Source organism: Loxodonta africana, chromosome 24 (assembly GCF_030014295.1).
Source record: "Loxodonta africana isolate mLoxAfr1 chromosome 24, mLoxAfr1.hap2, whole genome shotgun sequence".
In the NCBI taxonomy this organism is placed as follows: Eukaryota; Metazoa; Chordata; class Mammalia; order Proboscidea; family Elephantidae; genus Loxodonta; species Loxodonta africana.
This window is the reverse complement of record NC_087365.1, coordinates 15218403-15235855: the sequence shown is the minus strand read 5'-3', so window position 1 is coordinate 15235855 and position 17453 is coordinate 15218403. Positions and strand designations below refer to the sequence as shown.

General features: G+C 40.5%; 1 protein-coding gene across 1 annotated transcript in view; it reads right to left on the bottom strand.

The window, feature by feature from the left end:
- The window catches only part of SEL1L2 (SEL1L2 adaptor subunit of SYVN1 ubiquitin ligase), a 74890-nt gene that overhangs the window by 24976 nt on the left and 32461 nt on the right, over positions 1–17453 (bottom strand). Inside the window, exons 7-10 of the mRNA XM_064275766.1 lie at positions 10475–10543; positions 9443–9520; positions 1811–1873; positions 1192–1279 (exon numbers count right to left, since the gene is read on the bottom strand). Of these exons, the coding sequence (XP_064131836.1) occupies positions 1192–1279; positions 1811–1873; positions 9443–9520; positions 10475–10543 (298 nt within the window). The remainder of the gene's footprint in view (positions 1–1191; positions 1280–1810; positions 1874–9442; positions 9521–10474; positions 10544–17453) is intronic.

Here is a 17453-nt window from a genome sequence, read left to right as displayed (position 1 = left end):
CCCAGGACAGTACAAAACAAGCCCCCTTCCTGGGCCACTGTGGAAAATGCCCACTGACCTCTTGGCCAGACTTGGCCTTCTGGATGATGCAATCTGATGCTGCCTTGGCTCCATCTCTGACAGGGAGCACTTGGTGAGATACTTAGGTATGCTCAGATCTCCTGGTATTTGTCTTGGTCACCCCCTCTCTCAGTCCCCTCTGAGATGATTCCAAACCCTCCTGGCTTTCTGAGACTTCCTGCCCCTATCACTGTACCCTGGGTTTCAGAAAAAAACTTTGTGTCTCCTAGCACTTTGAAGAAACCCTGCATTGTCTTTCCTTACTTGTCTCCCCTCCCCCCATATCTACATCTGCACCATCTTTTCCTCTATCCTTCCAGTCTTAGAGGGTGAGAAATCCCTCCTCTCTATCAAAGCTAATGAAGCCCCCACCTATCTGGGCTCAATCAGATCCTATTGCCACCCAACTTTTTCTAGAACTTCTTTTCATCAATTATGCCATCTCACCCATGATCCATTAACCACCTCCATTGGTTGGCTTTCTTTTTTCTGCCAAAAATTATATTCAGCTCTCCCACCATCTTAAAAACAGTTCTATCTTGTTTCTTGGTCTCCCTCAAGCTTCTCACTGCATTGCACATGGGTGCTCATTCATTTATTCTTGAAAGTTCTACCCTCTTGGTTTCCTTAAGATCACTTTTTTCTCTATTCCTCTGACCATGCCTTTTCAGTCTTCTTGGTGACTATTTCTGTTCTGCCCATCCTTTCAATACAGCACTGAAGTTCACCAGATTTCTAACTTAGCCACTACTCCTTCCTCTCACACTCTTCTCCTTTTGCAAGCTCAGCTACCTTTATATCTTTAAATAGCAACTGCATGTTGATGCCTTCCAAATCTTTCCAAATTGGACTTCTTCTGAGTGTAATACTTGTTTCTGGGTATGTATGTGCATTTGGATATCACAAAGATATCTCAAACTTAGTCTTTTCAAAAGTGAGCTTTCTGACTCTGTGCCTCCCTGCCCCCTCCCCCAATTTGTCTCCTTCAGTCTTCAAATTCATCCTCCAAATTGCTGCCTGAATGTTCTATCTAAACCACTCACACCAGCCTTTTCATTTTTGTTATAAAAGTAGCAGACTTAACAATGCATTTGTCGTTCTAAATAAAGCAGCCATATTTGTGGCACTTACAGTAGTACATGAAGCCCAACTGAAACTGTGCGTTGGGCCATCCTTTTTCTGCAGCTTTCTGAAAATATTTCAGAGCTTCAGCATAATTCTGTAAGATAATTACACATTATTACTTAAAAGCATATGTATAATTCCGTGGTAAAAATTGCCTTCCATACATTTTTTGAAGAGTACAGACAGTGTCCTTTGTGATTTAGGCTAATAAAAATGGTATCAGGAATATTATACATTTTATTTCATCCTTACATCAGATTCCCTGAGGAAGCAACTATCTCATTTTCACTGTAAATTATGTCTTTCCCCACATGGACAGTAGATTTTGTTAGATATTGGCCAAAAGACAGAGGTGAAACTAAGAAGACAAATTCCTCTATAAGTAAAACCCCCCAGGGCATAGATGATCTCTAAGGTTACTCAGAATCTATGATTCTAAAGATATTCTTAGGTTTATTATTCTTGTCAGAAGTTTTTTCATATATTTGCCAAATATTTCACTCGATTATTTTATTCTCTATGATGAGATAGTCTGGCAAACCTGGTAATAGAGACTAATTTCTTTAACTTAATGAATGACATTACCAGAAACATGTTGAAAAGATAATAAAATTATTTAGCTTACCACAGGAACTCCTTTTCCATAAAAGTAAAGAAGACCAAGCCCATGAAGACCAATTGCACTGCCCTATAACAAGTTAAAAAATCCAAGTGAAGTACCAGAAGAATTCATTATAAGAAAAGTTTTTGCAAAACCATTACAAATAATTTAAATGGACCCAATAAGAGATTAATCAAGACAATTAATCAGACAGTTGGCAGGTTGTTCTGACTTTCTAGTTTTGCTTTTCATACCTATGACTAGAAAAGAGAAGAGAAAGTAAAAGGCAAATCTTTCCTCAGTTCTTTCATTCTATATTTATTTAACACTTGCTTCATGTGTGATTCTATGATAGGCACTGGACAGAGACAGGAGGTGAGAGCTGAAGATGAATAAACCATGATCCCTGCCTTGGAGAGTTCATAGGCCAATGGGCTGTGAGTCATATCAAAGGAGTAGTTCAGACCTTTTAAAGTCATATAAAATGTGATAAAGCCTATATTATAAATAGATTGAGAGTGTTGTGGGAACCCAGAAGAAGAACACCCAACTGCTGGTTGAGGACAGAGGGTGAAGGAACTGAGTTGTCAGAGAAGGTGTCACAGAAGTGGTGACATTTAAGTTGTGTATTGAAGGATGTGTAGACCTTTTCCAGAAGGGGGAGCATATTTGGACACTTCTTACCTGCTTTGATAAAAGGATGTTGACATAAATTGCCAAATAACATTTAGAGACTATCTGTGAATTACAATCTAGCCATTGTGAATGGTAAACCATTGTTGGTATATGTTTCTTTATTCAAATTTATATGCTTATAACATCACCAACGTTTTGTTTTCCACTTGATGCTAAATTAGTTACCATTCCTTTTTCTGATTAATATTCTGAACACTCCAGGTACAGTACTTCAACACATGTCCAAATACATTGATAGTTAGCATACTAATCCAGGATTTATGAAGAATGAGCCTTGAAAATGACTACCCCAACCAGCAAACTCACTTTTTCCCCAACTTCTCATCATACATTTCACCTTCTAGAGACTGAGTGAGGTGTCACACTTGGCCACTTGGCTTTCATACAACAGAATTGTGTGTGTTCTACAGGTATATAGCTGTTTCCTCAGGAACATAAGTTCTGATAAACACTCCCCAAATTTTTCACCACCGAAACTTAGTTACTGTGAATACAACCAGAATACCTCTCAGTAACATAGGAATAGCATATAACTAGAGAGGACATATTTTAAAATGTTTCAAGACTCCAAATTTTGAGTCTATGCATATTAAAGGACCATCTACTGTAAGAGTTCTTAAGGATGGTCCACCTGTATTTAAAACAGGTGGTATAACTCTGGTCTCTTCTTCCCTATTCTCTCCTGACTACATCTAGCTGTGATCCTAGGAGTTTTGAGACACTCTGCTCTGGGAGCGATAAGACCCAATATAACAGATGGGATAAAGTTAATAGCACCATAGGCCTGCTGAGTTTGTCTTCTTCTAACTATCCTCATTTAGGTATTGAGAAAAGTGGAAGGGAAAGGAAGGGAGGGCAGCGAAGGAGAAGAAAGTGGAGAAAAGAGCAAAGAAGGGAATGTAAGGGAAGGACAATAAAATAAGGGAAGAAGGAAGAGAGGGAGGGGAAAGGTTAGAATAATGAAGACAAACTACAGTCAATTCTCATCATTTGAAGTAGTTATATAAAGTCACTGCAAACACTGAATTAGCAAATACTGAGTCATTCCTTCCAGGGAAAATACAGGATTAGGCTTCTGTGAGCCTCTGGTCATCAACTGATCAATACATAACCTTGTTTTATGTGTGCTTTTTTCTGCTTAAAGACACCTTATTTAATACGTAGTGTTGATTCATTAGTATTGAACTCATGGTCAACAGCGCTATAGCTCAAGCCTGAAGAAAGCTCATCTAACACATGTATTCTTTCTGTAAGGCACATCACTGCCTTCTTGTTCATAGGCACAAAAGACAACACTTCAGCACTATCCTTGGGGGCCATTTAGACAGTGAAATCACCACCAAAAAGCACAAAAACACAAAAGAACGTGGCACTAAAGAGACTGCAAAGAGGACACTTATTCACTCTATAAGACCTGAAATAAGAAGGCAGAACATCAGCTCATTCGACCTCAGCTGGGAACGTGTGCACTGGGCAGCTCAGATTTGTAGCCACTCTGTGCATGTCTGTGAGTGACTGTGAAAGTGCCGTAAGTATTAATGTTGAGGTTATAAATAAATTTTAGTGAGTAAGCAAATTCACAAATACAAAATCTGCAAATAATGAGGATCAATTGTATTTCCCTTCTCTAAGAGAGTCCCTAGGTAACCAGGTAACCTAACTGTGTAAGGCCTAGAGTGCCTGTTTAAAACTTTCAGGTCAGGAGTGGCCAACACAGATGCCTCCAAGAGCTTTGCAGATCATGTAAACAAGTACATTAAGCCAGGCAATACCACAAAGCAGTACAGACTGTGGCGAACCAAAGAGTATCTGCCGTGTCTACAGGCAGTAACCAGCTGTTGCTATGTGGAATGGCAGCCACATATGGTCAGATCTTCCCATTTTCCAAGAAAAACTAGATGTCAATTTTTATGTGAAGTACAAAAATTCAATTTAAAAGAATCAAGTTTCTATGAAAGTGATTTCTAAAACACTCCCTAGACCAAACAAAATACGTGTATAGCTGACCCTGAAATAGGGCTTGATGTTCTTGCTTAGGCTAACTGTCTTGAACCTAGGGAGCAGATGCTCATTTATTTGACAAATATTTAATGAACTCCTACTATAAGCACTTGACTACTAACCAAAAGTTTGGCAGTTTGAATCCATCCAGAGGCATCTCAGAAGAAAGGCCTTGAAAACTCTACGAGTGCAATTCTATTCTGCACTTATGGGGTTGCCGTGAGTTGGAATTGACTTGACGGGAACTGCTTTGGCTTCACTACATACTAGGGCGCTTGCCCTCCTCTAGCTAAGGAGATATGGCCTTTAGACAGTAGGAGAGAAGCCACAATGTAGGACTCAATAAAGCCACAGCAGTACAGAGTGTAAGTGTGGGTCAAGTTCAGGAGAGAGAAAAGATCCCTGTGATCGAGGGGATTAGGGACAGTTTTGTGGAGAGAGTGAGGATTGAGCTCTGCTCTGAGGAAGGGTAGGATTTAGAGTGGGGGTTTCTGGGAGGGAAGAGGTAGGACAAATGTGTGGAGATGAGGATGGGCCTGACATGTTCAGAACTGTAAGAGAGAAGATCAGAAGACTATGGCGCGATATGGGCTCAATGTCCCTCATACAATATGTTGATGTTAGGTGCCGTGGAGTAAGTTCTGACTCATGGTGACCCCATGTGTGCAGAGTAGAGCTGCTCCATAGAGTTTTCAAGACTGTGACCTTTCAGACGCTGATCTCCAGGTCTCTCTCCTGAGGAGCCTCTGGGTGGGTTTGATCGCCAAACCTTCAGCTAGTAGCTGAGTGCTTAACTGTTTGTGCCACCCAGGGCCACAGCATAGCTGTTCTGTTTCTAAGTAAGGGAGACAAAAGAGGTTGTAAAATCTGTATCTTTGTGTCCTGGTACTGATAATGACTTAAGAGCACATTTAAAAAGCAGTAGTAGTAGGAGCCCTGTTAATGAAATGGTTAAGTACTTGGCTGCTAAACAAAATGTCGGCAGTTGGAATCCACATAGTGACTCTGCAGGAGAAAAGACCTGGCGATCTGCTCCTGTAAAGAGTACAGCCTAGAAAACCCTATGGGGGCAGTTCTACTGGGTCCTATATATAGAGTCAGTAAGAGTCAGAATCGACTTGAGGGTGCACAACAATAACACTAAAAAAAAAAAAAAGGCATTAGTGGAAGAAGACTGGGTGTAAAGAGGGGTAGTAGACAGAAACTTTACTTTTGTAGTTTACTAAAAAATTGTAAAGGTGATGATAAAGGAATATGTGGCCATGTCCACCTCAGGGGCATAGGAAGAGTAACAAGCACTCAGAGGCAATCTCTAAATTGCGCCCCCCACTCCCCAATTCGAGTAACCAGGGCAATCCATAAGTTGCTCCCCTCCCTCCCCAGTTTCAAGATGAACAGACTTTGATAGGGTGATGTGTCAGCAGAAACACCAGTCCCCGTCTTGTCTGGCTGCCTCAGTCAGTCAGGTGCCTTTCATATTTGTGGGGTCTTGGAATATCATTCTGCACCTCATCTGGCACCCCCTCGGACTTGAGCCCAGGGACAAGTGCCCACTTCTGCAGCCCCCTTGCTACGCCTCAGGTCCACTTAACGCCATCCATCATAATTATGCAAAATACAATTTCAGATTTCACTTGCAAAGGAAGGCAGCTTGGGTTTAGAACATGAGTAGCCTGGAACACTGCTGGTTACAAAGCCCTGAATAGCATGGGATGTGGGTTAATTTCACACCCAACGTCCTGGCATTGCTCTTTTGGCTGACAAAACGGTGTTATTGGCCAGATTATAAGAGATATTCCTTGGTTACATTACCACCTCTTTTTCAGTTTTTTCTCTCTTGTCATCCTAATCTAATGGTGCTCCAGATAACCACCCTGCTGAGCAGTGATTTCATGTAAATTACATGGGAGAGCAGCCAGTATTAGCTTTCTCAGTAATTTATACCACAATAGCAGCAGCTAAGCCAAAACAACAACAACAAAAACCCTTGTTGTGGATTCTGACTCATAGTGACCTTATAGGACAGAGTACAACTGCCCCATAGGATTTCCAAGGAGTGCCTGGTGGATTCAAACTGCCAACCTTTTGGTTAGCAGCCGATCTCTCAACCACTGTGCCATCAGGGTTCCAACTAGCAACAGCTAGGAGGTGCTAAAAACTCACTACTGTCTAGTTGATTCCAACTCAAAGTGACCCTATAGGACAGAGTAGAACTTCCCCATAAGGTTTCCAAGGCTGTGATCTTTTTTTTTTTTTTTATTGTGCTTTAGATGAAGGTTACAGAGAAAATTAGGTTCTCATTAAACTTACTGTTTTGTGACATTGGTTGTCAATCCTGTGACATGTCAACCCTCTTCCCTTCTTGATCTTGGGTTCCCCATTTCCATTCCTCCAGCTTTCCTATTCCCTCCTGCCTTCTTCTCCTTGTCCCTGGGCTGGTGTGCCCATTTAGTCTCGTATACATGGTTGAACTACATGTATTATTGTTTGTTTTATGGGCCTGTCTAATCTTTGGCTGAAGGGTGAACCTCAGAAGTGACTTCAGTACTGAGTTAAAAAGGGTGTCTGGGAGCCATACTCTGAAGTTTCTCCAGTCTCTGTCAGACCAGTAAGTCTGGTCTTTTTTTGTGAGTTAGAAATTTGTTCTACATTTTTCTCCACCTCTGTTTGGGACCCTCTCAAAGTAGTCAGTGGAGGTAGCCGGGCACCATCTAATTGTGCTGGACTCCATCTGGTGAAGGCTATGGTCGTTGTGTTCCATTAGCCCTTTGGACTAATCTTTCCCTCATGTCTTAGATTTTCTTCATTCTCCTCTGCTCCAAATGGAGTGGGACTAGTGGAGTATCTTAGATGACCACTCAGAAGCTTTTAAGACCCCAGATGCTACTCACCAAAGTAGGATGTAGAATGTTTTCTTTATAAACTGTTACACCAGTTGAGCTAGATGTCCCCCAAGACCATGGTCCCCTGTCAAGGCTGTGATCTTTACAAAAGCAGACTGCCATATCTTTCTCCCATAGAGCCATTGGTGGGTTCAAACTGCTTTAACCACTGAGCTACCAGGGCTCCTCAGGAGGAGCTAGTTATTTATAAATAGGCTCCTAACACAGCATGTGTGCTTTTAAAAACTGAGGACAGTTGAAAATGTTCCCGATTTGAGAATATCTTTACTGCCAGTGTTGCAATATGAAATTATAAGTCAACAAAATGCTTCCTACTGTGCAGGGATAAAAAGTTTATCAAGGCCATCCACCAACATTAGGCAGATGGGTGTTGCTGTGAGGTTACTGTGTTTTATACATTAATGGGATTTAGAGTAGTCTTCTAAGTTTTATCTGAGAGATACCAGCCTCACTGAGCCCAGAAACCAAGGGAAAGTCTTCAGTGTTGGGAACCATGTCACACCATTTCTATACTGCCTTGCAGATCCAATCCATTCTGCCTTGATATGCTTTAAAGTTTACTCAACCTGCCTTTTGCCCCAGGCTGCAAAAGACGAGAGCTGACACTTACATAACCCTTATTCTGTGCCAGGCATTGTTTCAAGTGCATTAAATATGAGGCACAGATATCTTAATACATATAATTCTGACAACAACAATATGAGGCAAGTCTTGTTATAGTCTTATTTTACACATGAGAAAATTGAAGTTAAGTAAATTACACAACCTTACTTTCCAAAAATGAAGACACGTTGAAGAACTTACTGATTTAGGTCAAAGACTATAGACCTTCAGTATGGATTACACCTGAATGAGAAAAAAACAAAAATCCTCACAATTGAACCAATAAACAACATTATGAAAAATGGAGAAAAAATTGAAGTTGTCAACAATTTCATTCTATTTGGATCAATAATCAACATCCATGGAAACAGCAGTCAAGAAACGAAAATCTTCTGAAAAAAACTTAAACTTTTAAAAAGCAAAGATGTCACTTTGATGACTAAGGTGATCCTGACCCAAGTCTTAGTCTTTTCAATCACTTCATAGGCATGTGAAAGTGGGATAATGAAAAAGGAAGACAGAAGAATTGATGTGTTTGAACTGTGGTGTAGGCAAAAAATATTGAATATACTTCAGACTGCCAAAAGAACAAACAATTCAGTCTTAGAAGAAATACAATCAGAATGTTCCTTAGAAGCAAGAATGATGAGACTTCAACTCACTGACTTTGGATCCATCGTCAGGAAAGACCAACTGCTAGAAAAGGACATCATATCTGATAAAGTTGAGGGCCAACAAAAAGGAGGGAAACCCTCAATAAGATAGATTGACAAAATAGCTGCAACAACAAACTCAATGCACCAACAATCACGAAGATTGTACAGGACAGGGCAACATGTCATTCTGTCATACACACGGTTGCCAAGAGTTGGAGCTGACATGAGAGCAACCAACAATAACAACTTGCCTATGGTCACACAGATGGTTGGTTGCAGGGCTGGCATTCAAACCGCAGTTCTGTCTCCACAGTCATGCCCTTGACCACTTTTTCTGGGCACCCTCCTGGCAACGTTCCACCTGAGCCAGGGGGAGTTCTAGGCTTTGGGTAAGATCTGACTGGAGAAAATTGGGCATTTTTGGTTTGTCTTTGCATTAGACCTGCACTTACTGCAATTATTTATTGATCTTCTTTGTTCTCATCTCTTATTTCCTGTTTCTTTCTTTTTTTTTTTTAACTGCACAGGTAAGGGGAAGGTTAAGCTTCTGTCTGTTTTCCTGCTGGTCCTACTAGGGCAGCAAAAGTCACTGCCATTTCCCATTTAGCCAAGAACTTGGGTCTTCCCCGACACCAGCCCCGTAGTTTATTATCAATGGCACTCCGCTTCTCCAGAACACAAAACCCCTCTCAGACCCAGTTGAGCGTGGGGGTTTGGAGTCATCCCTATGGAACCAGTCTTCATATAATAAAAGCCAAGAGTTTCTATGTGTTTACTGCAATGGGCTGAGTACATACCTTATTGGCTGCCATGGAAAAGTATTTGAAGGCAGTAGCATTATTTTGGGGTGCTGCAGCATTCCCCTCTAAATACATCTGGGGAAAAAAAAAGAGTGTAAAAAACTAAGGAATTTGAAGGTGATGAAAAAAATTTGAAAGTAGATGCCACTGAATTGTGCACTTTAAAATGATTAATGTTATGTTACGTGAATTTCACCGTGACCTTGTACAAGGGCAAAGAGGTGGACTATACTTGTGTTTTCTCATATGGTTCCTTACATCTAAGTTTATTGTATGTAGCACTTCTGGAAGTAGGTCACGTGTCCTGGTGGTAATGCAAGTTGGCTACAGGGAGCCAAGAGCAGCACTCAGGGCATAGACAGTCTTTGAAGGACAGAGAAGAAGATGCTTCTCTAGAGGAACTCCTCAATGCCCAGGGACCTTCCATCAGAGGTGGCAGAAGGATGGACTTTGGTTGGCCTGGAGCTGGTTCTCATCCCAGGGGTGAAAGGAAGGAGACATCTGATTGGACCGACTAATCAGGATCTCCTGGTACCTGCCAATGGGAGAGGGCTTTGGGCTAAACTCAGCCAAGGAGTCATGGGGTAGATATTACTTCAAGCCTACTTTTGGTGCCCCAGATAAAGGCTGCTGTTGTATGGGCCTTCTTCCCAACCTGTAACCTAAGACCACCACCCTCAGGGAGTTATTGCTTGGGAGGCAGTGAGCTTCTGTTAAAGGTGACAGAAAAATTTGGAAATAGATAGTGGTGATGGCTGCAAAACCTGATAAATATAATTAATGTCACTACATTGTACATGTAAAAAATGTTGACATGAAAAACGTTTTGTTATATGTATATACATACATATATATATATTTACCACAATAAAAAAAAGAATACCATCCTATGTTTGCAGCTGAATGCCCTCCCTGAAGGAGGCTTGCAACCCAGTCACCCTACACGGGGTTCAATTAGTTGGTACCAATTATTTTTCAGTTTTTAAGGTCATGATAAAATGAAAATATTGATCAAGATAAAGCATGTACCTTTCCTATAAACGCCATGGCATTTGCACTCCCTGCCTTTGCTGCCTTTAAGAAATAGTATAATGCTTTCTGGGGAGGAAAGGAACAGCATTATTGACAGTCATGAATATATGCAACAAAATGACTTTTTGAACCAAATGTTATTTCACTCAACATACATTCAGCAAATATTTATGAAATGCCCACTTCTCTAAGGCGCTAGTCCAAGTGCTATCTCAACTATAAACCTGAATGTTGCTGCCGTTATGTGCCATTGAGTTGATTCTGGCTCACAGTGACCCTATAGGACAGAGTAGAATTGCCCCATAGGGTTTCCAAGGCTGCAATCTTTATGGAAGAAGCCCTGGTGGTACAGTGGTTAAAGCTCTCGGCTGCTAACCAAAAGATTGGCTGTTCGAACCCACCAGCCCCTCCATGGGAGAAAAATGGTGCAGTCTGCTCCTGTAAAAATTTATAGCCTTGGAAACTCTTTGAGGCAGTTCTACCCTGTCCTATATGGGCACTATGGGTAGGAATCAACTCAATGGCAGTGGGTTTTGGAATCTTTATGGAAGCAGACTGCCACATCTTCCTCCAACATTGCGACTGGTGGGTTCAAACCACCAATCTTCCAGTTGGTAGCTGAGGGCTTAACCACTGTGCCACAAGGGAGCTTACAAACATGAATAGCGGGAGTTTTATAGCTATATCCCCCCAAAAAACCAAACCCGTTGCCGTCGAGTCCATTCTGACTCATAGTGACCATATAGCTTATATATATATAAATTTAGAATGTGAGGGCTTGTTTCTCACATTTTGGTGGGCAAGATGGTCATGTGGTTATGCACTTATTTTATAAGGTGATTTACTCAGTAGTCAGGATTGATTATGCAGCATCCTATATGTCTATTGGCAAAGTAAGAACAGACATACCTGGCTGCCTACTGAGATTGGGTCTTTCAGCAGAGGTGAACTTCAGGCCAATTGCTTCTAAATCAAATTGAAGGAGGCTAGCAAAGCACCTGATTCCCCCTAGGCCATAACATTAAATGAAGTGCTCAGTCTAGAATGCACAAAGGCTGACCCTGTCCCTTGCTGCTCCATTTCCCAGGCCTCATCCTGACCTTCCAGAAGGTTTCCTCTGAGACCACAGGTAGTAATAAAAAGAATCAGCCCCAGGAATGAGACATGAAGACACTTTCCAAAGTGTCTTATGAGGACATAACTCTTCTGCTCTTTTAAAAAGCCTTGATGTGCAAGGCTTAAAAAAGTTGATGTGCTTGTTCCCAAAGAGGAGAGAACGTGTAAGGGAGAAATGCAGGTGGTTCTTCAATATGGAAATTTGCCCCAGAAGGGTCACTAACCTATTTCAGAACTACAGCCTTGTTACTAAAGTCAGTCTGCCTTGTGGACATAATACAAATATCAGCAGTGCCAAATCTCAGCACAGCATGTATGCACCCATCCATCTCTTCCTTTCTTCAGTAATCCTTTCAAAAACTGTATTTAACCTTCTCTTTATGGAAACCCTGGTGGCGTAGTGGTTAAGTGCTACAGCTGCTAACCAAGAGGTCGGCAGTTCATATCCACCAGGCGCTCCTGGGAAACTCTATGGGGCTCTGTCCTATAGGGTTGCTATAAGTCGGAATCAACTCGACGGCAGTGGGTTTGGTTTTTTGGTTTTATGTGTCTTATTATGTTAGGTATTATAGATGATTCATAGATGAACAAAAACACAATCCCCACATTTCCTTCCTAACAATGTTGCTGAGAAGAAAGGAATATATGTAAATAGCAGTAAGATAGCAGTAAGATAGTAGGTGATGGATAAGTCAAAAGGAACACCAAAAATTTTATCCAGTTCTGTAAAGTGTTTTATAAGCTTTTTCTCACCTAATCTTCACAACAGCAATGTAAGGAAGCTATTATTAATATCGAACTTATTTATTGACACTGAATCATGTTCATAGCAGAGTCCCCCAAACAGCCTAATCCAATGGCCATGTACTTAAGCACTCTGCCTCCATGGCATAAAGAAGGGAGGGCTGAGGTGATAAAGGTCTCATGACAGATGGAGAGGATTTGCCAGTGCACATGGCATCATAGGCTGGGGGAATAAGCAAGGGATTGGAGATGGGAATTTCCAAGGTATACCCAGGCAATAGTAATTATTTCAGTATGACTGAAGTAGAGTACATGAAAGCTCAGACTGTCAAAATACGATGGTGCCATATAATAAAGTCTTGAATACCAGGCTAAGGACTTTTATTATTTGGTAGAAAATGGAAGCCACCAGAGATTTATGAACATGAGGGATTGTGAAGCAAATGCTATCTAAAATGTCTAGAATAATCTAAGTGTAAATTGGATAGAAAGTTGTAGCAATGCATGATTTCTCAAAGTAGAGAACATTAATATAAAAAATAAAGATACTTCTTATGAATGTCTCTTATGAGTCAAGTCCCAAATATGCCCCTAGGTAACTGTGTGATGTGTGCAAGTTACAATATCTCTAGGCCTCAGTTTCCTCACTTAGTTTCTCTTCCTCTGTGCTCTCAGGGAACCCTGTTCTATCCCTGTCTTGGCATGCATCTAGTTATTTGCTTATTTTTCTGTTGGCCCCAATGTTAAATCCCCTATATTTTGCAGTCTTTGCCATTTATTAAGCAGTCAGTAAATATTTCTGGAAAGAATGAATGTATAAAGGAACGAAAAGATAGGTTTATAAATTCTTAAGCGGACTGGATTTTAATCTTTGTGGTCCCTTCAAGCTCTATCATTCTATTATTATAATTCTATCAACTTATTTTCAAATTTTAGAATTTGCCTCTCAGATATCCTGTGATAGAAAATTCTGGGAAAATGTTACCTCTGAGAAAATAGATTTAAACTTTTCAGAGAAAACAAATAATTCTATGGAAGCAAATAAAGACTCCCCACCTTCAATGTAATGATTCTATAAAGACCAAAGGGCTTGAAGCTCTCTCTAATTTCCCCTAACATTCCATTTCACTCCATGGCTTACTTGGCATTTCAGTTCTCTTTTCTTTAAATTTATCTGCTCTTAATGTCGTTAGTTCGATTGTACAAAAATTTCCACACTGTGTGGAAGTACTATGCAAGTTGCTTTGATGGATATACATATAAGCCAATCTGAGTTTTTACTCTCAAAAACTTAAGATCAAATATCCATCCATGCATCCATCCATCCATTCATCTACCCACCTGTCCATTCATCCACCCATCCACCCATTCACCCACCCATCCATGCACACACCCATCCATTCACTCACCCATCCATTCACCCACCGATCCATTCATCCATCCTTCCATCCATACATCCACTCATCCATATAGCAACTCATTCATCCATTGGTCCAACATTTACTGAGCACCTACCATGCCAGCAAATTGATTTTAAGAGGCACATTTTCCCCCCATTTTATTCAGGACCCTTTTTACGATCAAAGGCATCCTATAATTTATACTGCTTTTATAAATGATTATTAGTTTTGTATAAATTTTATACTGTATAGTTTTTTAAAATTTCTTAGTATAACATAAAGTAATGGTGTGTCTTACAATTGATGTCTTGAATAGGATGAAATATAGTATGTCTCAATTATCATGTGAAGTGAATTTTGATTGCTTGAGCTCACTTCTCCTTTTTCAAATAATGAGCAGAGTTTTTCGTTGGTTCTAAGAAAATCCCTTATTTTATTTTGTATTTGTAACATTTTCCCCAGGATGAAATGCCAAGAAAATGTATTATTTGGAAAACTTTTATGAGCACCTTGTTTATTCTAGGCTCTGAAAAGGAATAAATGGAGCTCTGAAAAAGGAAGATATCAGCTTTAATTCTTAATGGGTGGCAGGGTAGACAGGGCAGTTGCCCTTAACATATTTGATATTATTCCTCTGTCAGGTTTAATTTAATTATGCCTTATCCACTTTAGTAATATGCACCCAAACACCCCGCTTTCCTAATCTAATTCATTCTGAGTCTGCATATATTTAGAAATGCAAACCATATTAAAATTTATGTGTAGAAAATTCAAGATAATGTAATCAAGAATTGCATATACAATGCTTTTCAATAATTAAGAATTTGGCAAGGAGAGAGTGAAAATGTTGCCTGTGGTGACAATTTGCAAGAGAGATTAATTCAACCAAAACAGCGAGGAGGAAAAAAAGGTAAGCTAGTTGTTTCTGGATATTTTAATATTAAATTTCTTGGGCAGAAAACTGGGGTATCACTTATATTTAAAAAGAACTTAACAATTGTTATGGGCATTTTCTTTGGTGGGCTGAAGCATTAGCATCCTGGATCAAATGGTAGTATTTAGGTTGAGGGACAACATGTAATATTTAAGTTTCCATCATTCATTCATTCAGTAAATATTTATTGAGCACCTAACATATGCCAGGTACTATCCTGAGCACAGGATACATAGTAGTAAGCAAGACAGACAAACAATTACATTGCATCATGGGGAGATAGTAAACAAGTAAAGAGTAATAGAATTCAGAGAGTGATAGGTGCTATAAGGAAAATAATCACAGTGGTATAGGATACGTGATGGAAGAGTAGAGCTGATTAAGAAAATCCTTGGAACTTGAGAAATAGTTTAAACTGAGAAGAAAACATTCTTTTGTGGTTTCGAGAGGAGGGAGGGTGGGAAGGTGGGAGAGGGGTATTCACTAATTAGTTGGTAGGTAAGAACTACTTTAGGTGAAGTGAAAGACAGCACACAATACAGGGGAGGTCAGCACAACTGGACTAAGCTTCTCTTGAAAAATCTTTTCATCTACCACATTTCAAAAGCAGCATAGAGAAAATCTTGCCAAAATCCAAAAGCCAAAAACTCAACTGCAAAAAGAAAAATAACCCAATTAAAAAACGGGTGGAAGATATGCATAGACACTTCACTAAAAAAGACATTCAGGTAGCTAACAGATATATGAGGAAATGTTCACGATCATTAGCCATTAGAGAAATGCAGATCAAAATTACGATGAGATTCCATCTCACTCCAATAAGGCTGGCATTAATCCCAAAAACACAAAATAATAAATGTTGGAGAGGCTGTGGAAAGATTGGAACACTTCTACACTGCTGGTGGGAATGTCAAATGGTACAACCACTTTGGAAACCGATTTGGCGCTTCCCTAAAAAGCTAGAAATAGAACTACCATACGATCCAGCAATCCCACTCCTTGGAATATATCCTAGAGAAATAAGAGCCTTTATACGAACAGATATATGCACACCCATGTTTATTGCAGCACTGTTTACAATAGCAAAAACATGGAAGCAACCAAGGTGTCCATCAACGGATGAATGGATAAATAAATTATGGTACATTCACACAATGGAATACTATGCATCGATAAAGAACAGTGAGGAATCTGCGAAACATTTCATAACATGGAGAAACCTGGAAGGCATTATGCTGAGTGAAATCAGTCAGTTGCAAAAGGACAAATATTGTATAAGACCACTATTACAAGAACTTGAGAAATAGTTTAAACTGAGAAGAAAACACTCTTTTGTGGTTATGAGAGGGGGGAGGGAGGGTGGGTGGGAGAGAGGTATTCACTAATTAGTTGGTAGATAAGAACTACTTTAGGTGAAGGGAAAGACAGCACACAATACAGGGGAGGTCAGCACAATTGGACTAAATCAAAAGCAAAGAAGTTTCCTGAATAAACAATGCTTCGAAGGCCAGCGTAACAGGGGCAGAGGTCTGGGGACCATGGTTTCAGGGGACATCTAAGTCAATTGGCATAATAAAATCTATTAAGAAAACATTCTGCATCCCATTTTGAAGAGTGGCGTCTGCGGTCTTAAACGCTAGCAAGGAGCCATCTAAGATGCATCAATTAATTGGTCTCAACCCACCTGGATCAAAGGAGAATGAAGAATACCAAGGACACAAGGTGATTATGAGCCCAAGAGACAGAAAGGGCCACATGAACCAGTGACTACATCATCCTGAGACCAGAAGAACTAGATGGTGCCCGGCTACAACCGATGACTGCCCTGACAGGGAGCACAGCAGAGAACCCCTGAGGGAGCAGGAGAGCAGTGGGATGCAGACTCCAAGTTCTCATAAGACCAGACTTAATGGTCTGACTGAGACTAAAGACCCCAGTGGTCATGGCCCCCAGACCTTCTGTTAGCCCAGGAACCATTCCCGAAGCCAACTCTTCAGATATGGTTTGGACTGGACAATGGGTTGGAGAGGGATGCTGGTGAGGAGTGAGCTTTTTGGATCAGGTGGACACTTGAGACTATGTTGGCATCTCCTGCCTGGAGGGGAGATGAGCGGGTGGAGGGGGTTAGAAGCTGGCAAAATAGACACAAAAAGAGAGAGTGGAGGGAGAGAGCAGGCTGTCTCATTAAAAAAAAAAAAAAATAGGGGGAGAGTAATTGGGAGTATGTAGCAAGGTGTATGTAAGTTTTTATGTGAGAGACTGATTTGATTTGTAAACTTTAAAGCACAATAAAAGTTATTAAAAAAAAAAAAAAAAAGAAAGTCCTTGGAGGATGAGAAGCCAGCCAAGGGAAAGCTGTGGTAACAGCCTTTCAGAAATTAGTTTTATCCTTTTACCTTTCCTTTTCCTTTGTACATTCCCTGACACTCCAACTTGGTTCTGGTGCAACTACGCTGTGGTAAGTTGCAAAAATGACCACAATATTTTGCAGCTCCACTTCTTAAGAGGAAAGGTGTATTTTCCTATCCCTTTAATCCTGGCTGTACTTGTGGACTTACTTGGGCCAAAAGAATGTGGCAGAAGTGATTTGTGAGTTCCAAGCTTAGGCCCCAAGAGACATCTGCTCTTGTTCTTGGAACGCTTTGACTGCCATTGAAAAGCTTGGGCTAGTCTGCTGGCAGATGAAACCATGTGGTGATCTTAGTGGTCACAGATGAGGCAACCATAAGCCAGTCAACCCTGGCAAACACTCCAGCTAACCCCAGATGTATGAACAAGCCCA